Source organism: Abrus precatorius, unplaced genomic scaffold (assembly GCF_003935025.1).
Source record: "Abrus precatorius isolate BTA unplaced genomic scaffold, Abrus_2018 Scaffold8, whole genome shotgun sequence".
In the NCBI taxonomy this organism is placed as follows: Eukaryota; Viridiplantae; Streptophyta; class Magnoliopsida; order Fabales; family Fabaceae; genus Abrus; species Abrus precatorius.
The window spans coordinates 22,257,029-22,280,517 of NW_020874428.1; the positions used below are offsets into that span (position 1 = coordinate 22,257,029).

Here is a 23,489-nt window from a genome sequence, read left to right on the forward strand (position 1 = left end):
TACAAAATAACTTTCCAAACTTTTCCAATGTTTGACCAAAAAGGGCAATAAAACTACAAGATTAGTAATGTCCATGAAGAAAATGCTAAAGGGAGAGGTAAATGTGAAAGAAAATGATAAATAAAGTTTGAAGTGAGATTTGTTTAAGTCAACGGGTACATAAACTATGAATTGATAAGTATTAATGTAGAAGATTAAAGTAATTTGAAAAAACTATATTATTTTCAATTATACCTAAATAACCGAAGTATTATTAACTGCCCCAAACTCGATACCTTAATTAAGATGTGAGATATTAGTGGAGTTTCTAATTTTTTTTTCAGGGCATAAAACAAATTTAATACAAAATGTTTAGATATCATTTAGGATGAAAAAAAAGGGTTAAATCCAAAAAACTCCTAAATAGGAATTTTAATCTTAAAATAAGAATATATTAGAAAATTCTCCTGATTAATGACAAATTACTAGATATACTGGTGGATTAGTCTTACAAAAACTTTTGTACACATAGTAAAAAGGGGTAGCCACACACACACACACACACAAAATCGACTTTCAATTGCAATATTCTATAAATCTCCTTTATAGATAAAGGATCAACTCATTTGACCACTAAAATAAGCAATGAACTACTTTGAATGGACATTCACAGTAATGGGATTGATTCCACCTTAATGTGTTCTTTGTCAGTGGTTGTTGGAATTAATATAATTTTTTATATTTTTCATGACATTTCTAATTACTGAAAAAATAAACAAATACTACTTATGTTTCCAGAAAATTTCTTTATTTTAAAATGTATATTGCTTTTAAAACATTATTTTGTTTCAAATTGCATCATTTTAAAAAATATATAAATATTAATTTTTAACTTAAATGATTTGTATAATTAAAATAAACATTTAAAACAAAAGGGTATATAATATTACTCTTTTCTCATTGAATAATTTATCACTTTATCATAAACATTTGCTAAAAGGGTGAAACATTATGCAATATGAATATAATCCTTAGAGACTAGCATGCAATATTTTGTTTTTTTTCAAATATGCAATGCTACCTTTTGTTTTTTGGGTCGTACATGCAATACTTTGTTACATATGCAAGTATATCCTGTTTGAAAACAGCCCAATTAATACTTTTATTCAAAATATAACCGGGCCAAGGCCCAAGTGATCAACCGTATCTAAGGCTTGAAAATTGAATAATTAAATAAGAATTTAATAAACCACGTCTATCATTCTCTTATATTCACTGAAACCCAAATTTAAAATCACAATTTAAGTTAAACTAACTTTCCGTTCAACACATATTTAAGAACATATGCAAATATAATTTAATACTTAAATTATAACTACATAATATTAAAATAATTATAAGCATATAATAATATAAGCGTGAACATGAAGAATAAATTAATTTAAATATAAAATTTAAAAATATTATACATTAAGATATAAATTTTTAAAAATTACAAAAACATGAGACTTAAAAATGATAATTTTTAAATTTTAATAAATTAAATAACTTTATTTAAAATAATTTTTGAATTTTTAATGTTTTTAAAGTTGATAATGAAAATGATTAAATTCTCATATTTCTATGTATATTTTGAAAATTTATATTTCAGTTTATATTATTTTTAAATCCTATGTGAAAAAAAAAGCACCACATGAAGACGATAACAGTTTTCTAACTATTTATTGTTAAACTTGTAAAAGTGTATAAACAAAGGAATATTGTCCATGTCTTTCTTGAAATCATGTTGTTAGGTTCCTGTTCCTGTCTTCGTCAACCTTGTGAGTTGTTACAGATCATCAATTTTTGTTTTTTCATGTCTCTATAAAAAAATTTATGTACTGTATATATCCAATGGTTTAGATTTACAACAGAGACCATTGCATGTAAACTAATATCGAACCTTTCTTTTTAATATTTTTCTATTTTTAGAAACTAAGATTAATTATAAGAAAATCAGAAAGATTGGTGAGATCTGAACTAATCAGTCATGTATTATAAAAGATACTAACATAAAATGTACTGCTATTGAAGATAAAACCAGTTACGAAGAAACTAACAAAAAAACACCTTAAAAAGAGACAAATCAAAATTTAGCTAATAGGAGCAATACAAATTTTGAACAAATAAACATACAAGAGAAGAGGTGACCGAATTGATAACAATGAAATGAATAATGAAAAACAAATGAATGGATGTAAAAATTGATAATATGTAAATTAGATGAATAATTATTATTTTTTTTTAACTTTAGGATACCTTTCAAAATAATATTTTTTAAATAAAAGTTCAAACATATAAAATAAGGTTAAGACATTTTATAAGAGTTAAAATACATTGATACTAAGGTTCTAAATTTAAATATTCACGTTTTTTAATAACTTCATATTATTTTTATAGTCATGTATATTAAATTTCATACAATTTAAATATTTATTTATATATTTTAAAATAAAATAATACAATAAATTTTTTTTTGAAATTTTATAAAGTTAATATACTTTTAAAAACTTTTAAACCAACAGTTCTTTTATAAAAAGAAAATTATTAAGTAGAATAAGAACTATGCTTTCACTTTCTATACATATTTACAATTTATATTTACATTGGACATGCAGAGGAGTCAGCTGAACATATATTAATTTAACATGATGTTCATCCCAAAAAGTGAATAATTGGGTGAACTAGGATGATGAATATATTTATTTTATATTAAGTGTGTTTGGCGGGTATTGGGATTGGTCGTTTGTTATTGTTACATTATAATTTTACGATACACGGAGAAGAGCCGTTGGTCGTTGGATCTCTCTGGTTTTACAGAGAGAGGTTCAGAGGAAGAGAAAGCGTGTGGTGATGTGATTGTGGAAGAGAGAACACCATTGATCTATCTATGCAAAGCGACGCTGAAAATCTGAGGCCATCTTTGGCAAAACATTGTTTCATTTTACAATAATAAATTCACATTAGCCATATGAGTCATGAGCTGGTTTCATAAGCATCGTTTCTCTTCCAATCTAAACCGCTCCATTGCCAGCATTCTCATCCTTATTTTTAATCATTCTTTCCAATTAGTCTCCAATTTCTTGATTCCTGTACACCCTTTTAAGCTTCAATCTTAAAAATCTGTCCTTTTCTTCCTTCCTTGATTCCATTGTTTCATCTCAACACACCCTTTTGATTACCTTCATACCGGTTGCAAGTCCCGTGATTTCTTTTCGTTCATTATGGGCCCAAAAGAATTATTCTCCACCAATTTGATGGATGGTTGGTATTTTTTCACTCGTAATCATATATATGCATAGACATTGTTTTTATGGTTCCTTGAGCTCACTATTTCCATGTTTACTTTTGTTCACATTTTATGTGTTTTCATTAGACAGGAAAGGTTTAATAGTTTGAGAATTTGTAGGAGGTTGGTAGGCTAAAGTTTAGTTAGCCAAAACCACTTGGGTGGGATTTGATCTTGGGATCAAACAGTCCCAATGGGGTGACATTTGAGCTACAGCTCTTGGCTGTTCACCTTTATGTTAAAAACTTCCAGATTTTACCCTTTTTTTTCTTGTTGAGGATGCTAATATAACAGTAATATATTGTGTATAAATAGTATTATTTTTGAATCGTGATTGTCCTATTAGTGATTGCATTGGCCATAAGACCCGTCTCATAAATTGTAGATCTTGGTGCATGTTTGATTAAGCTGAGGGAAAAATCTCATTTTTTTATAGCTTTGTGAAAGAACTTCTGAAAAATAAGCAATTATTTCTCGTGAAGAAAGCTCTTCCAAACATGCACTTAATTAGATATTAATCATGCTACGTGGTTGATGGTTGCTACATAATAAGTTGTTAGCAACTAAGTATCCCAGGTTGTGTAATTGTGGATGTATCTAAAAGAAATAGCCAATTGAGTAGAGAGAAAAATACCAGAGCAACTGAGACATATTTGTGGCATGGATACTTTTGATTAAAGTATATGCATATATAAACCATACTTGGTCACGTTTCTATGCAGGGTTAGTGTAGTTTTTGTTCAAGAGTATGATGTATTTACTGAAGTTCTATACTATACATATACGCGACATATTGGTGTGGTGAGGCATTATTAATTGATTTATATCACAACTATAAATCTTGTGCATATTATGTTCTTGTGTGGTCCACTGTTATGTCCAGATGCTGTTTCTTCTTACCTTCTTTCTTTTAATTTTAGTGAAAACATAAATTAGATGAGAGAACAACGTCCTAAGTACATAAATAAATTTCAGTTAATATAGTTTTAGACGATAAACTACCAGCTCATGGGTCCCATTATTTGTTTCATATGATTGCATTAGTTTCAGTTGTTCTGTCACTGTCAATTTCAATCTTTAAAGAAAAATAAGATCCATAATATTTGAAGAATTCTTTCGTGTCCATTGGGCCTTCATTACAACAGAAAATTTGTGAACATTGAGTTGAGCCAAATTAATTTTGAAGTTTCTTTGTTGGTTTACATATTTCGGGAAAAAAGTTGTTTTAGTTTTAGTTGGAAATTAGAACCTAAGAACTGTATCTGTATTTCAACATTTTTTTCTGGTAAAAAAATATACCCATTGTCCAGCAGGAAACTTGTTGTATTGACAACTACTTGAATCTTTATATATACCAAATTGATAATTTTATCAATTCAATAGACTATCCAATTATCCACGTTTGAATGTTATTCAGATTTGTGCTTTTGAATGTAGATTTGTCTCCACTCCATATGGATATAAAATTATTCTGATTTTCCACCTGTTTATTTTGTTGTTCTGATTTTGTTTTGAGATAAAAAACTGGGAAGACTAAATTAAGTGGCAACAGGATGTTCTGTTATTCTTAATTCTTGTCAATGCAACGACAATAAACTTTCAACCTGATCAAGCCACATAAAACACTATATTGAAAGTTATTAGTGTCAGAGGATATTTTCCTATAACTTAATAGTTTGACAAAAGAGTTCAAAAATAATTACACAGCTTCTTCTCTAAAATTTAAGACAACAAATTATTTGCTGGACATTTCTTAATTCATTTATGCATGTTTGACAGCAAATTACTCTTGTCCTCTTTTAACCCAAAGTAGCTTAATCTTTGGATGAGGTAACATTGTGGGAAATGTATTGTTTTTCTCGGTGATTTTGTTCTTGTTTTAGAGCATCATAATGCAAGGATCTTCATTCTTTAAAAACCATTTCCTGTCCTAATTTACAATGAAATGCAATTGTCCCATGAAATTTTATTGTGTGTCTTTTTCAAGATCTTTAAAGTAGATATATATAATGGGATAGAATGCCATTTATGTACTGGTGGTTTCCTATTTATGTGGTTGATTTAGTTCATTCTCTTAAGCGTAAGGACTTTTTCCCTTCTGATTTTCACACCAGGCACAGTTTCCTCGCATGTCAAGAAGCAATGCAATTCTCTTCCTACAGTTATTGTTATCGGTGCTGGAATATCAGGGATTGCTGCTGCACGTTGTCTGCAGGATGCATCGTTTAAGGTGAAATATCATTTTCATTACATTTCATCTTTGTTTACTCTTTAATTTGGTCAAAGGAAAGATTTTCTCGTGCTTTATGCTTTTGCTTATTCTCACCATTGAGTTAGGTGACTGTGTTAGAGTCAAGGGATAGGCTTGGTGGTCGAATTTACACTGATTACTCCTTTGGTTGTCCAGTAGATATGGGAGCCTCATGGTAAGTTCAACTTGTGAAAAATAACCCTAGTAACAGGTGAAATATGCTTTATTCTTTGAATATGAAGAATTGACAATGAAATGAGTCTGAACTTGATAACTTAGCTGTTATTTTATTATATATTTATTGATATTTTCTAGGCTACATGGTGTTTGCAATGAGAATCCCTTGGCTCCCCTGATATGTGGTTTAGGACTTTCATTATATCGTACCAGTGGTGATAATTCTGTCTTATATGACCATGATTTGGAAAGGTAAGGATTCAGACTTATTCTTCATGCTTCTACAATTCATTTAAGACTGATGTATTTGAAAGTACATGATGTAGTGATTAGAACCAGGAACAATTGTATTTTAACTGAAATTTAAATGATTATACAAATTTATAACTCTTTATGAGTCTCAACCTCATGAAAATGAAGCATGCATGATTTTCTAATAGGTGTCAAACATATGAAACTTTTGTATTTCTACCATTATTACTGCTTTCTAGTAAGAGCATTTCATCTTTCTAGCTGTATACTTTTTAACATTGATGGTCATCAAGTGCCTCAACACATGGTGATGGAAGTTGGAGACACTTTTAAGAGGATTCTGGCAGAGGTAAGGAAGATATTTGTTGCTTATGGCTTGTGATTCTTTTCAATCTTGAATGCAATTGTGAATAACTTAACTGGAATCTGATGGCTTTCTGTTGACATTTCTAGACAGGGAAAGTGAGGGATGAGCATCCTGATGACATGCCAATTCTCCAAGCAATTTCAATTGTGTTAAATCGGCATCCTGAACTACGGTAAGAGAATGATCAGAGAATATATTACCTGCAATCCTATTTATGAGAAACAAATACCTAAATTATCGAAATCAATAAAAGTAGTCACACTCATAGGCTGTCATAGGTAAATTCTAGAAATATCCAAAGTATTAATTGATGTCTTATATATTAATTATATAGATAAAAAGTGAGTATCTTGTTAACACAAATCTTACGATAAATAAAGGTATAAAAAGAATATAACAATTAATGAATTTAGAAATTATCTTTATTTCTTATATTTTGGACCAGAAAAATTTTAGTAGTTATTTTTTATAAATAGGAACGGAGGTAATAATAATGTATAAGCATTGAGGCTTGAAGTTTAAATCTGTCTTTATAACTGAAAATTCTTTTAGCAGGCAACAAGGACTAGCACATGAAGTGTTGCAATGGTATATATGCAGAATGGAAGCCTGGTTTGCTGCTGATGCAGATATGATATCACTAAAAACCTGGGATCAAGCAAGTTCCATTACATTAGTTGAAGGATAGAAGATCCTTTTTCCCTTAGATTTCTACCCTAGTCTATCTTCTGATTTTTTCATAGTTGCTAACTTTTTATTAAACGGATACACTATTGCTTCCTACTGAGCATTATATAATTTGTGCAATTCTAAACTTCGTTAAAATTAAGGAAAGAAATAAAGTAACACAAATAATTAAGAGTCAATTAAAAAGATTTGTAATTTGGTTGAGTAAGTTACTTGACATTTTTCATTTGACATATGAACTTCGCATAATAAATTGTCACTCATGTCAAAGGTCGTCTATGTAAAATATAGGTGCCATATAATTTGAGGAAACTAAGAAATTATTTTCAAGGGATAAATTCAACATTTGAACAATGTTGAGGTGTAGGGGTACTCTGCTGCAATTATATGAAGTAATTCACTCTCTTTTGTGTTTTGAATCTTAGATCTTCAGTGTTTTTTAAAATGAAAGGGACATGTTCATGAAAGTACAAGATAAACCTATTATTTGAATTTGAGTTTGCAAGATCAACCTGCTCATCAAGTAATCAAAGCAAATTTGAACGTTTGAAATAATTAAATTGATTTTGAACTGGGATGATGATGAGTCAACTTGCCTAAGATATTTGATCTAAAATCAAATCCAAATGATTGTTTAATAGAATTTCCATTTGATAGCTGGGTCAGGGTCAAATTTTCAATCTTTTGGACAAATTTGGATAGTTTTATAAGCCTAATAAATTACATGGAACAGTTTGCATAATCATATTATAAGTATTTCCTGCATCGGTAACCTTTTTACTCATTTGGGTACTAATATGAAAAATATCTATTTATTTTCTTGTGAAGAATCTTTTGCTGAACAATATTAACTATAATATGCGATATGACTTGTGTATTATTAGTCCGTGAGACCTTTGATTCATTAGGTAATACCGTTGGTTGATGTTGATAAAATTTATATTACATACGATCTGTTACGAAAATTTGGTTATTGTTGTATTCTATCTATATATAGAAGATCAACTGAGTGTTATTTAGTATTCAAATTAATGCTTATATTGTTCTTGTTACTAATTTTTCTTACAGGAGCATGTTCTCACTGGTGGTCATGGACTAATGGTGCAAGGATATGATCCTATTGTAAAAGCTCTCGCAAAAGATCTTGATATACGCTTGAACCACAGGTATGCCATCGTAATTTATTGAATAACTTAGTAATTTATTGCACAACCGAGCCACATGATCATTTTTCATGTTTTGTGTCAGAACATGCAGAAAAGAAAGGAGAAAAAAAGAATGTTGCAGATTCGGAGATGCCATGTTTGGATCCTGGAAAATATTATGCCCAGGATAAATGAATATTTTGATATGAAAATTAAAGTAAACATTCTGTTAATTAGAAATATTTCATGTGGCACCCACTTTATTATAATTTAAACTAGCAGATATGTGGAGTTCATTGTCATTATTTTTTAGAGACTATTATTAATGAGAATACATCCCTATTTTTTTTTCTGTTGTCCTTTCCCCTCTTATTGTGGTTACGGTGTCAGGTTTTGATCCTTTTGTGAAACCTCACAATGTAGGGTGACCAAGATATCCTATGGTTACAATAAGGTAATGGTCACAGTTGAGGATGGAAGAAACTTTGTTGCTGATGCTGCAATTATAACTGTTCCTATTGGAGTTCTTAAGGCCAATTTAATTGAATTTATACCAAAGCTGCCTGATTGGAAGGTTGATGCAATTAGAGATGTTGGTATGGGCAATGAAAACAAGATTGCCCTAAGATTTGATAGAGTGTTTTGGCCTAATGTAGAAGTTCTGGGTATTGTTGCACCCACCTCTTATGCCTGTGGTTATTTTCTCAATCTCCATAAAGCAACTGGGCATCCAATTCTTGTATATATGGCATCTGGCAGGTCAGCCTATGACCTTGAGATGCTATCTGATGAGTCAGCAGCAAATTTTGCCATGCAACATCTCATGAACATGTTTCCTCGGGCTTCTAAGCCTGTAAGTTCACTTCTCATGTCATGTGTTTCTCTATTCTCTGCATCTAATTTCAGGAGTAATTCAACCCTAAGTTGAAGTAAGTAATAATAATAAAATTTTATTAAAAATATTTATTATATAATATATTAAAGATAAAAATGCATGACAAATATTTTTTTCAATAAAATTTTATTATTATTACTCACTTAAACTCAATTTTAAAAGCTAAAGTTAATAAAAATATTTTATTATTTTGACATTTTATGTGATAATATATAATTTTTTTTGTTCTTAAATTAATAAAAAATGTGTTCTTAAACAAAATGGAACAACTTTTAATTGTTGATAAGAATTTGAAGTTTTGTTGGACCATTGTAGGTTCAATATCTTGTGTCACGTTGGGGAACAGATCCAAACTCTCTAGGCTGTTATGCATATGATTTAGTGGGGAAGCCAAATGATGTGTATGACAGGCTCCGTGCACCATTGGGTAATCTATTCTTTGGTGGGGAAGCTGTTAGCATGGATGATCACCAGGGATCTGTGCATGGAGCATTCTCTGCTGGGATGATGGCTGCTGAAAATTGTCATAGATATCTACAAGGCCACATGCAAATTCTTCCTCTAGTTCCAGTTGTTAGGCATCAAATACTTGGAACCACTATACCTATTCGAATCTCTAGGATCTGAATTGTGTACTTCCCTAATTTTTTTTAGTATGTGAACATTTATGTATGTTAGAAATTAAACTTGGGCCAACTAGAATCCACTAAAATATTTTCAAGAAAAGCTTAATTAGTAAGTCTTTGATTGGTCAAAATTTGCTACTAGATTACTTGCCAATTTTAGATATTATGATGTCAGTTTAATTGTCATTAAAATAGCCAACATATAAAGATTAAAAAAGTCAAGTTGTTTAATTGTCATTAAAATAGCCAACATATAAAGATTAAAAAAGTCAAGTTATCAAGTTGTAATCTCATCATAGATGCTTTGAATAGTCAAATGCTTATTATATTATTAGTTGTCATACACAGTATTATAAATCTAGCAACCGGCTCTTATCTAGTATAAATAGGAAACTTATGTCATTGTAAGGTATCAAGTGAGTTTAAGTTAGAAAATTAGAGAGAAAAGAGCAAAAGAAGCTCCAACAAGCTTGAGTGTTTGTAAGAAGCCTTTTGAGTTATTGTAGTGTTATACTTTGAGTGTGTAAATTGACTATTAACAAAGCCAAAAGTATTGAGTGTTGTATTATTTCTTTAATACAAAAATATTTTGTATGTCCAAAATTGTTCTTTGAATACTCATAATTTTATTTGGATCTCTATTCCAAACAAAGCAATTTATTTTAATTGCCAACATTTGGTATCAGAGCTTGTTGTATCAAAATGGCAGCAAGTTCAATCACGGGAACAAACCAAGTTCAACAAGTGCAAACAACTGTCTTCAAGTTTGATGGCAAATCAAATTTTGCCATGTGGAAACGATTGATGGAGCTATGTTTAAAAAGTAGTGGTTATGGTGAAATCATCAAGGATGGTTTTATTGAACCAACCAAAGGAGTTAAAGGAAAAGTTGATATTCAACAAGTAGATAAAAATCGTCTACTTAATGAAAAGGCTTTATTTTTTATTTGTCAACCTGTGGAGCTACTTGTTCTTGAGAAATTTTTCATGCTAAAATAGCAAAAGAGGCTTGGGAAATTTTACTCAAAACATATGAAGGTGTTGATCCAGTCAAACGAACGAGGTTGCAAGGCTTAAAACGCCAGTTCGAGCTGATGGAGCAAGGAAGAGAAAAAACATTCGTGACTATTTTTCACGAATGGACAAACTTGTCAATGAAATGAAAAACAATGGAGATGATATAAAAGAAAAAGAAATTGTGGAGAAAATCATGTGCACCCATTCAACTAGTTTTGATTACGTGATAGCAGCTATTGAAGAAACAAAAGATCTCAACACAATGACTCTAAATGATTTGCAAGCATCTTTAGAGTCACGTGAGATGTGGATGAACGAAAAGTCAAGTGGAACAGTTGAGAAGCATTAAAAGCTCAAACAAACGTAAGAAATGAGGGACCTGTGCAAAGAAGGGTGAACCATCATCAAAGAGGTCAGAATTTCAAAGGAAAAGGGAGGAATCATCAATCTGACTCAAGCCAAGCTACATGAGTTAATGGCTCATTTCAAAATAAATCTAATATTCAATGTCATAAATGTCAAAAGTACAGACAATTTCAACTAAATGAAAATCTCATATTCAGTGCCATAACTGTAACAAGTATGGTCACTATAGTCGAGAATGTCATACTAAAACATTGAATATTAGAGAGAGTCATGCCCGAGTTGCAGAAAGTGAAAATGATATAAACATGGTGCTTACAACAAGTCATGTAGTAGCTAATAAAAATGACAACTAATGATTGTTAGATACAGGATACAGTAATCATCTAAGCGGAAAAAAAGAACTATTTTTTGATTTAGATAAAAGTTACCACACTTCAGTCAAGGTTGGTGACAATTCAAAGCTTGAAGTCCTAGGGAAAGGAAAAATTGCCATTAAATTGAAAGATGGATCTCTGAATTATATTTTTGATGTATTCTATGCACCAAAGATATGTCAGAATCTTCTAAGTGTGGGACAACTTGCTGAGAAAGGTTATGACTTGAAATTTAACAAGAATGGTTGCACCATAAATGATGTAGAGATGGGCCTATTAGCAAAAACAAATATGTCAAGGAATTATCTATTTTCAATGAACATTAGGTATGATACTGGTTTATGTTGTAAAGCTACAACCGTTGATGATAATTGGCTTTGGCACATGTAGTTTGGACACTTCAACTTTGAAAGCATCAAATTTCTTGCAAATAAAAAATGGGTTACCAGCTTGCCTGTTATCCAAGCTCCTGATCAAATGTGTGAAGCTTGTGTAATAGGTAAAAAGCATCGAGACCCTTTTCCAAAAGGACGTGCATGGAGAGCTACAAAATCACTTGAGTTGGTATACTCTGATTTGTCCTATGTGGATATTCCATCCAATGGAGGTAATAAATATTTTATTACTTTAATTGACGGCTTCAGCAAAAAGACATGAGTTTATTTTCTGAAAAAATATATCTGAAGCTTGTGATACGCTCAAAACCTTTATGGCATATGTTGAAAGACAAAGTGATCATACTCTGAAAATCTTAAGAACTAATAGAGGTACAGAGTATATTATTTGTGATGATTTCTTGAAGAAGCATGGTAGTAAGCACCAGATGATTGTCAGATACACTCTTCAACAAAATGGGGTGACAGGAAGAAAGAACAGAACAATTGTTGCATGGTAAGAAATTACTTAAGACTTTTTGGGCAGAAGCAGTGACTTGTATTGTTTAAATCTTGAATATATGTCCTATCAAAAGTGTTCGTGATAAAACTCCACGAGAAGCCTGGAGCGGGAAAAAACCAAATCTCAGTCACTTAAAATTTTTTGGCTGTATTACTTATGCACATGTTCTTGATCAACTAAGGAAGAAGCTCGATGACAAGACAAAAAAATGCATCTTTGTAGGATACAGTGAAGAAACAAAAGCCTACAAGCTATACAATCCAGAGACTCAAAAGTTAATTATCAACCGAGATGTTACCTTTGATGAAGATGGAGCATGGGACTGCTCAGAAAAAGAAAAGGAATTATTACTTGTACCAGTTACTATCAATGAAGAACTCAATGATAAAGCTAACGAATCATCAGATGAATCAACATAAGATTCACCACCTTATAGATATCCACAAAGAGAGCATCTACCTCCTCCCTTGCAAGATTATGAAGTTAGTAGATATGATGATCCAGAAGATAGGGAGGAAGAAGTTACCTACTATGTCTTATTTGTAGATTGTGATCCAATGACATATGAAGAAGCAGTCAATGATGATTGTTGGATTAAAGCAATAGATGAAAAAATTCATGAAATTAAGAAGAATGATACATGAGAGTTAACAATACTTCCAAAAAGAAAGAAGTCAATAGGTGTGAAGTGGGTGTATAAAACAAAGTACAATTCAAATGGAGAGATAAATCGTTTGAAAGCACGATTTATGGCAAAATGGTACAAACAAAAACCTGGCATTGATTATTTTGAAGTATTTGCTCCAATTGGTAGATTGGACACAGTACGTATGATTCTTTCTCTTGCTGCCCAAAACAAATGGAAGATTTTCCAAATGAATGTCAAGTCAGCTTTCTTGAATGGTATACTTGAAGAAAAACTTTATGTAGAGAAACCACCTGGGTATCTACAACAAGGAAAAAAAGACAAGGTCTACATGTTGAAAAAAGCATTGTATGGATTGAAACAAGCACATCGAGTTTGGTACACACGTATTGACACATATTTCTTAAACAATGGATTTCACAGAAGTTCATATGAATATGCTTTATATGTCAAAACAAACAAGGTTGGAGATATTATTTTTGTTTGTCTGTACGTGGATGATTTAATCTTTACTGACAGTAATCCAAAATTGCTGGCTGAATTCAAAGAAAATATGTCCACCCAATTTGAGATGACAAATATGGGCTTAATGTCTTATTTTCAAACAAATGAAGGGATCTTTATCTCTCAAAAGAAATATGCAACAGATATTTTGAAGAAATTCAAGATGGAGACTTGCAAACCAATGCTGACACCTATCAAAGAAAGATTGAAGCTTGGAAAAGAAAGTGGTGGTGATCTTGTCAATTCAACAAATTTTATAATGTTAGTGGGAAGTCTCAGGTACTTGACAGCAACAAGACCTGATATAGTTTATGGAGTTAAGCTCATAAGCAGGTTCATAGAAACACCAAGACAATCCCATTTGCAAACTGCAAAATGAATTTTAAGGTATGTCAAAGGTACAACTGATGAAGGTATCTTTTATTCAAATTCTAACAAACCAGAGTTGATTGGATACACAGACAATGATTAGGCTAGTGAAATTGAAACTCGAAAAAGCACTTCAGGTCATGTTTTTCATCCAAGTACTTGTGTATTTTCTTGGTTCTCCAAGAAACAACAAGTAGTTGCTTTGTCAACAGCAGAAGCAGAGTTTATTGTAGCAACAAATTGTGCTACTCAAGCAGTTTGGTTGCAGAGATTATTGAGTGAGTTGCAACACCAACAAGATGGTCTAACAAAGATATTTTGTGACAACAAATCAACAATTGCTTTAACAAAGCATCCAGCCTTTCATGGACAAAGCAAACATATTGACATCAAGCATCACTACATTTGTGACTTGATCAAAGACAAAGAAATTGTGGTGGAGTATTGTGCTTCAAAAAATCAAGTAGCAGATTTTTTACAAAGCTACTCAAAACCAATTTATATTTGAAGCTGAAAATTATGCTTGGGATAATGAAGCCAAGTTTAAGGGAGGATGTTAGAAATTAAACTTGGGCCAACTAGAAGCCGCTGGAATATTTTCAAGAAAAGCTTAATTAGTAACTCTTTGATTGGTCAAAATTTGCTACTAAATTACTTGCCGATTTTGAAGACCATGATGTGGGTTTAATTGCCATTAAAATAGCCAGCATATAAAGATTAAAAAAGTTAAGTTATCAAGCTTAAATCTCATCATAGTTGCTTTGAATAGTCAAATGCTTATTATATTATTAGTTGTAATACACGGTATTAGAAATCTAGCAACCGGCTCTTATCTAGTATAAATAAGAAACTTATGTCATTGTAAGGTATCAAGTAAGTTTAAGTTAGAAAATTAGAGAGAAAAGAGCAAAAGAAACTCTAGTAAGCTTGAATATTTATAAGAAGCCTTTTGAGTTGTTGTAGTGTTATACTTTAAGTGTATAAATTGGCTATTAACAAAGCCAAAAGTATTGAGTGTTATATTTTTTTTAATAAAAATATATTTTATGTGTCTAAAATTATTCTTTGAATACTTATCATTTTATTTGGATCTCTATTCCAAACAAAACAATTTATTTTAATTGCCAATAATGTAAATGCATGCATCTTGAAAAATATGTGCTATAGAAAAAAAAAAAATAGATGCAACTTGTAGTTTGTGCAACTTAGACCATGCTTATTTCAACAATCATACATCACTCCCACTAAATTCACTGTCCTACATATCACATCCCATTTTAGAGAAAGATTTGTAAAAATTATGAAAATGGGCGAGTCTGATGTATATAAAGAGTACCATTTTCTTGGTACGTATGATCTAAGCGTTAAGGCAAAATACCTATTTTACTCAATCTAGATGTTCGCAAGCAATTGTGCCTAATTGTGAGTTATCCTTTACTGCTTCTTGTTTCAAAAGGAAATTAACAAAGAAAAATGAGGTGGATGAAAAAGAGAAATAAAAAAAAGTGAGAGATGGGATGAGAAAGAGAGAAATAAAAAGAAGTTTTAAATATTTTTTTCATTTCTTATGTTTAGTAAAATTTTAATTTTTATCCCTTCAAGCTTTTTTTTAAATTTTAATCTTATAATTTTATAAAAAAAATTTCTAATTTATCTCACTAACATGATTCAACAAAAAAAAAATTATATAAGCTAACATTTTAATAGATCATATGAGTAATAAAAAATTATAAAAATATAGAAACTAAAATTTTAAATTTTCATTCGAAGAGACTAAAACTTATTTTCAATTAGAATAAAAGGATTTTAATATTATACATAACATACTAGTATTCTCCCTTTTTAAGATTCTATTAAGAGAACAAAAGAAAACCTGTCATGTTACCACTCTCACTTTGCCAATTTTTATCTTCTTATACAAGGAAAGTATGCAAAAATAAAGCAACTATAGTTGGTAAAAGAATACGACTCCTATAAAAGAAAAAAAATTGACATTTTATTTTAATAGTCTTCTCTTATAATTTATTTATATTTTCTCATAATTTTTTTCTCTTTCTTGTCACATCACTTATTATATCTTTCTTTATTTCTCTGTGTCTCTCTTCAATTTTTTACAAGAAAGACCTTCAAAGACGAGAGCCTATCAAACGAATATTTTCATTGTCCTTAGACTTCAATTTCTCTGATACAACGAAACCCTTTGCCCTTTCCCTCAACTCAAACTTGAGAACCTTACCAGTTGAAGTCTTTGGCAATTCTTCCACAAACTTCACCACCTTAGGAACCATGTAATGCGCCATGTTCTCTCTATAATACCCAATAATCTCACTCTCACTCACACCACCTTTTCCACCTTTACCGTTCTTCTTCAACACCACAAACGCACAAGGACTCTCTCCCCACTTAGGATGTGGCATTGCGACAACCGCAACTTCCAACACCCTCGGATGCTTATACAACACAGACTCCAACTCCACACTACTATTGTTTTCCCCTCCCGAAATGATCACATCCTTCAACCTATCCTTTATCTCCACGTAACCATCTTTGTGTACAATACCAACATCCCCAGTATGAAACCACCTTTTACTAAAAGCCTTTGACGTTGCTTCAAGGTCTTTGAAATACCCTTTCATTATACCACTCCCTCTTAACACTATCTCACCCATTATCTTCCCATCTCTTGCCACACTCTTCATCGTGTCCATTCTCTTCACATCCACATCATTAAGGGTCAATATACTAACCCCTTGATGCGCTTTTAATTCAGCTTGTTCACCTTTTGTTAGGTGATTCCACCCTTGTTGCCACTCACACACCAACGCTGGGCCAGTTGCTTCTGTTAATCTATACCCATGGATGACGTAAAACCCGAGGGACTCGATTTTCATGAGCAACGAAGGGGGTGGCGGTGCACCTCCTGTGAATATTTCAACTGGGGTTTTGATTTCGAATCGTTCATTTGGCTTGGCTTTTAGAATGATATTGAAAACAATGGGGGCACAACACATGTGTGTCACGCGATGAAAATATATGTTTTTGTATATGTCATAGGCTGTGATGTTTCTAAGACAAACGTTGGTTCCGCCACGCGCTGCCACGCCCCACGTGAAGGTCCATCCGTTGCAATGGGACATGGGTAGTGTCTATAGATGAATTGGTTGATTTTTATTATGTACGTGAATATAGTATATATACAAGATGAGCACTACATAATAGGAAGAGATATATGCTAACAATGGTTCTTGGAATATCTCTTTAACAACCTAATATGATAAGATTATGACTAATTCAAAAACACGTTAATAACAAATTATTGTTGCTGATCATTTATCAATAACATTCCCCCGCAAGTTGGACGATCGGTAGAGTAGATGCAACTTGGACATTAGATAGTCGAACTTTGTGTGTTGTAACGGTTTGGTTAGAACATCAGCCAGTTGATCTTCTGTGGAGACATAGGAGACACGAAAGGTACCCTTCTGGACTTGTTCTCTAACAAAGTGATAAGCAAGGGCAATATGTTTCATACGAGAGTGAAAAACTGGATTTGCACTGAGACTTATGGCACCTACATTGTCACAATAGATGACCGGTTAAGTGTTGATAGTGTGTCCAAGTTTCCCAAAGAGGGAGATCACCCATAACATTTCAGCGGCAGTGTCTGTAAGTGCCTTGTACTCAGATTCGGTGGATGATCGTGCTACCGACCGTTGCTTGCGTGAACTCTAGGAGATTGGAGTGCCACCAAGATAAAGAATATAGCCTGTGGTCGACACATAATCGTCCGTATCACCTGCCCAGTCAGCGTCAAAGTATGCATGAAAAATCAAGGGAGAGGAGGCAGATATATGAATGCCATGAGTGGACGTCTCAGCCAGATAATGAAGGAGTCGCTTGAGAGCAGACCAATGGGCCGTCGTCAGAGCTTGCATAAATTGAGATAATTTATTTGTAGCAAAGGCAACATCCGGTCTGGTGATACTGAGATACTAAAGACTCCCCACAAGTTGATGGTATTCAGTAGGTGAAGATAATAGGGTGCCACTGGCACGGACAAGAGGAACTGATGCACAAAGTTGAGGTAGGTTTGGTGTCAGCCATACCAGCCTGAATAAGCAAGTCCTGGACATATTTTCGTTGTGTGAGGAACAAGCCATCAGGAGACGCCAAGACCTCAACACCAAGGAAATAATTCAGGGTGCCCAGATCCTTCAAGGAGAATTTAGCGGCAAGCCGAGAAATGAGTGTAGATACTGCATCAGGGGAGCTGCCTGTGACAATAATATCATCAACATAGACTAACAAGTATAATGTGGTTATTCTATATCAAAAAATGAATAATGAGGCATCAGCAAATGAGTTCATAAATCCTAAGGATAATAAAAATGTGCGAAGCTCATTATACCAGGCATGTGGTGCCTGTTTAAGACCATACAAAGCTTTGCGGAGACAGCAAACATGAGTAGGATGAGCTGTATCAACAAACCCTGGTGGCTGACTTAGGAAGACTTCCTCAGAAAGAGAACCCTGTAAGAAAGCATTGTTAATGTCGAGTTGTCGAAGAGACCAACCACGATTTACAGCAAGTGTGAGAATAACCCGGACCGTCACAGGCTTGATAACAGGACTAAATGTGTCACTGAAATCCCGGCCAGGGCATTGGTGAAATCCTTTTGCTACTAGGCGAGCTTTATACCGATCAATTGAACCATCAAGAAGACGTTTGATGCGAAAAATTCATTTGCAACCAACAATGTTCTGACCAATAGATGAAGGAACAAGGTCCCAAGTATTATTTTTGCAAAGGGCATCATACTCCGTTTGCATGGCAGCCCGCCAGTCAGGATCCCGAAGAGCTTGGGTGATGGTGGAAGGTTCGGTTGGTTGTTTGGTGGTGAGGTGTAGGTTAAGTTTGGATATGAGTTTGGTTATATTGTTTCTGGATCTGATTACTATACCCGTAGGTATAGGTGGCTGTGGGTGAGAAACCTGAGGGGGTGCTAGGGAAGATGGAGATGGGACTGTAGTATGGGATAGGTTAGGAGATTGGGGTGGATTTGAGTTGGAGCTGGACGATATGGTTGTGGATTGAGCCGGTATTATAGGGAGGGAATTGTGGGTTATGAGGATAGTGAGGTCAGTCCGTGTGGAGACAGGTGTGGGCAGTGAGGGTTGGATGGACATGGTGGAGAAAGGGAAGGTAGTTTCAACAAACCTAACATGGCGTGACACGTAGATGCGTCCCGTTGAGGGATCAAGACAATGGTAGGCATTTTGATCAACTACATAACCTACAAAAACACACATGGTAGATCTTGCAGCAAGCTTATGATTAGCATATGGTTTAAGCCAAGGAAAGCACAAACATCCAAAACTCTTAAGCTTATGATAATTTGGGGTGGTGTTTAAGAGTTTGGAAAACGGTGATTTATATGCAAGTATGGGTGTAGGGAGGCGATTTATGAGATATGTAGCAGTTGTCATTGCATAGGGCCAATATTTAAGTAGTACACCAAAGTGTGTTAAGAGAGAAAGACCAGTTTCAGCAATATGACAGTTTTGTCTCTCAGCAATGCCATTATGTTCAGGGGTATGGGGTGGTGTTGTTTTGTGGCTTATACCATGATCACACAAGAATGAACGTAAGCCAATGTACTCTCTGCCATTATCGGTGTAAAGAATTTTTATATTGTGTTTGAAGTAATTTTCAACAAGAGATTTAAATTTAGGAAAAATTGATTGAACATCAGATTTCTTGCGCATTGGATAGAGCCAAATATAGCGAGTAAAGTGATCAACAAACATACAATAATATTTGAGGCCATCATTAGATAAAATGGGAGAAGTCCATACATCTGAAAATATTATTTCTAATGGAAATGACGACAAAAGTGAAGATTCATGAAAAGAAAGTTTGTGACTTTTACTTATTTGACAAGATGAGCAATTTGATTGGTTAAACTGCATAGAACCTAAGGAAAATTCACGTTGAAGAAAACTGAAAATTGAAGAGGAGGGATGGCCCAACTTGTGGTGCCAACCTACTGATTTATTTAGTTGAAGATGATTGACAGACGGAGAGGACGATGGCCAAACGTAGACGTCATTAACACATGGTCCTTTAAGCTTCGTGTGGCCGGTTTGGAGATCCTTCATAACAAAAGAGTCAAGTAAGAAAACAAGGGCAGAATTGGTTTCTTTGGTTAGTTTGGAAACAGAAAGTACATTTTGTTTCATAGAAGGGACACATAGGGCATTAGGCAATGAGATATCATGAAGCTTAAGAGTGCTGGAATGAGAAATGTGCAAACCTGAACCGTCACCCATAAATAGCGAGTCGGAACCAGTGTAGGGGTGGTAGACAGCAAGATTGTTTAGGTCAGTAGTGACATGATGTGTGGCTCCACCATCAACCAGGTAATGATGATTGGAAGGGCCGGTGGTCATGGTGTTTGCCCGTGGGACAATGTAGTGATTGGGCTGACGAGGTGGGTTCTGCGGGACCTGAATGGTGGGATGGAGTTGACAGAAAACTGGGCACTACGGCAACGAATGTCCAACATTTTTGCACCATTGACATTTTCCTTAGTAGGGTCGTGGTCCTGCTGAACGAGAGGTGGACTGTTGCTGCGGCGGCACAGACCAAGAAGCATTTGGTGGAGGAGACGACCATGGCTGTGACTGTGTAAATGGCCTCAGTTTGGCTTTGTTGGGTTTAGCCTGAGCAGTGAGTGTTGTTGTGGGACCTATGGTCAGTTGGTGAGTGGTTTTTAGGTGAAGTTCATGTTGGATGAGCTTCTCATGGAGTTCATCAAAAGCAATGGGGTTATCTCGGGCATTGACGCCATCAATGACAGGCTTCAAGCTTTCATCAAGACCACGAAGAACGTGATCAGTAACGTCCTCGATGGAAACGGAGTGACTGATGGAAGCAAGTAAATCAACAACTATTTTGATGTTGTTCATGAATTCTGTAACAGAAAGTGTGCCTTTTACCGTGGAGCGTAAACGATCCTTGAGTTGCTTGACGTGTCCACGAGAGGCATGTGCAAAAGTGCCCTTGAGAGTCAACCAGAGAGCAGCGGAGGTTTTGGTCTGGGTAACCAGCAAGGCAACGGAATCCGAGAGGGTGCTAAGAAGAGCGCCATAGATGAGACGATCTTGGCGTTTCCAGGTAAGATACGCGGGGTTGGCTTGACTGACAGGTGGGGTATCAGTGTTGTCGATGAAGGCTGTCGGTGCTGGATGAGAATCGTCGAGGAATTTGTAAAGGTTAAGGCCATCTAGAATTGCTTCTATTTGTAATTGTCAATTGAGATAGTTAAATTGTGTTAGCTTGACGACACCTGATAAAGTAACAAAGGAGAAGGACTTTGTGGGTTCATGGGGGTTAGGGAAGGTTAGATTTGATTCCGCAGCCATGCGTGAAGAGAGGGAACGACGCCCTGGAACGTAAAAGAAATTTGAAAGAGGTGGGAGAGGTAGGATCAAGAAGAGATATCTAATACCATATAGATGAATTGGTTGATTTTTATTATGTATGTGAATGTAGTATATATACAAGATGAGCACTACATAATAGGAAGAGATATATGCTAACAATAGTTCCTGAAATATCTCTTTAACAACCTAATATGATAAGATTATGACTAATTCAAAAATACGTTAATAACAAATTATTATTGCTGATCATTTATCAATAAACAAATTATTATTGCTGATCATTTATCAATAACAGTGTCCAAAGGTAAATTGGTTGGATATTCATACCCCAACCTAATATTAGGCTAAGGGCACTAAGTTACGCGCCTCTGAATACCCAACCTAATATTAGGCCAAGGGCACTAAGGTACGCACCTATGTGGCTGTAAACAACTCCTTTGGGTGCTGAGGTTGTTCCTGAAGTGTAATTCAAAGTGATTGAGGACCACTCATCGTGGATTTCTTCTGGAATGAATTTTGGGTCACCTTTATGGACCATTTCCTCGTATTCTAACTCGCTGAGTTTGATGCCTGTTGGTGAGTTTATGTCATCAATGAGAATCAGCAGTGGAAGAGGAGAAATGGGCTTTTGGGTTGGGCCTTGTTGGAGTTGCTGGCCCATTAGTAACTTCAAGGCTTCTTTTGCCTTGGGGACATACTCGTAGTCCACAAACAAGGACTTGGCTTCAGAGCGGCTTAGAATGGTGGCTATGTTTCTGGCGTCTAAGCGAGTGTTTATGGTGTTCAGCACTGCTCCAGCCATAGGCACTGCAAAATGCATCTCATACATTGCCGGAATGTTTGGGGCCAGCACTGATACCTTAGCAACCAAAAACCAGCTGTCAGCATTATTGAAGAATAATTCTGAATACTCTTACACTTAGTCTTATTAAAATCTTTTAGTTAATTATTAGATAAAAATATTAAATATTTTTAAAAAATATTTAATATTTTTAAAAAATATTTAATATTTTTTAATATTTAAGATAATAAATATATACTTTCTATTCAAAATTTATTTTACAAAATAAGAAAATCATTAAAGGATATATAAGAAGATATAACAAAGGACAAAATTTAAGTGTGATTTTTTTGTGCTGTTTCACTTGAATAAAAGATTCTTACTTAATATTATTACAATTTACCTTTTAATGTAATTTTTTAAGTTTTGTCTTATAGTAAAACTTACGTACAGATTTAAATTTTTTAATCAAATAAAAAAATAATAGAAATGGACTAAAAAACCTTTAAAAAAGTTATTTCAAGAATTTTTTTAATTAAGAATATTTCTAAATTTTTACTCTTTTATCACCTAATGAAATAAAATATGATTGTTGTTAAAGTGCTTAATCATTCTCTATGCATGCAGGATGATAAAGAAGGTTTCCGATCACACAGTAAGAAATCAGCACTGATATCTTTCGAGTTTCTCATGATTTTTTTGGTAGAACATGTATAAAGCTTATTGTTCCACAGAGAGATGATTTTCATAACTTTGGCTTTGTTTAAACTGAAGAGAGATATTTAAGCACCATTATCGAATAAAGGTATAGAAATTGTTACACTTACAACATCATTCCTAGCAATATTGAGGGCGCGTAAGGAGAAGGCAAGGCTGCAGCAACGCTCATAAGTTTGGTGCCAAGTGAAACGGGTTGCTTCATGGATGATAGAGGTTCCATTGGCATAGCATTTGGCTGCTCTGGTCAAGAAAGATAGAGGAGTGAGAGGGGTAGTATTGGCTTTGCACTTTCGAAGCTTATCCATTATTTCACTCTTTTTACCTATGTCGGAGGCAAATCGTTCTGATTTGCACTAAAACAGAGAGGGATGAGTGAGAACAATGTTTTCATAACTCCTCGAGTCTTGGGGTGTCTCTGTTTGTTTATATAGGAAAAGGAAAATAGCTTTTATGTATTTGTACAACTCATATATTTTTTCATCCAAATATTTTCTATTTTTCATTGAGATAGTATTAAATATTATAATTTTAAAAAATTTATTATTTATTATTATGTATCATTTAACATGCATTAAAAATATAATAAATAATTACCTACAAGAGTAATATAATCAATAAGAAGATAGAAATGATATATAAACAGTATAGATCATCCTCCACTA

At 33.6% G+C, this 23,489-nt stretch overlaps 2 protein-coding genes across 2 annotated transcripts; one reads left to right on the forward strand and one right to left on the reverse strand.

Annotated features, from left to right (window-relative positions):
- Window positions 1-3,500: 3,500 nt before the first annotated feature.
- Window positions 3,501-9,708, forward strand: LOC113874455 (polyamine oxidase 5-like). The gene is made up of 11 exons (XM_027512676.1): window positions 3,501-3,505; window positions 4,030-4,108; window positions 5,373-5,537; window positions 5,645-5,733; window positions 5,874-5,987; window positions 6,249-6,336; window positions 6,441-6,526; window positions 6,910-7,012; window positions 8,110-8,207; window positions 8,610-9,039; window positions 9,397-9,708. The coding sequence occupies exons 1-11, from the start codon at window positions 3,501-3,503 to the stop codon at window positions 9,706-9,708; spliced, it is 1,569 nt and encodes a 522-aa protein (XP_027368477.1).
- A 6,298-nt stretch (window positions 9,709-16,006) lies between these two features.
- On the reverse strand, window positions 16,007-23,132 carry LOC113874456 (butyrate--CoA ligase AAE11, peroxisomal-like). Its single transcript, XM_027512677.1, has 4 exons — window positions 22,935-23,132; window positions 21,703-22,185; window positions 18,063-18,092; window positions 16,007-17,026 (listed from the first exon to the last, which is right to left on the reverse strand). The coding sequence occupies exons 1-4, from the start codon at window positions 23,130-23,132 to the stop codon at window positions 16,007-16,009; spliced, it is 1,731 nt and encodes a 576-aa protein (XP_027368478.1).
- Window positions 23,133-23,489: the final 357 nt, after the last annotated feature.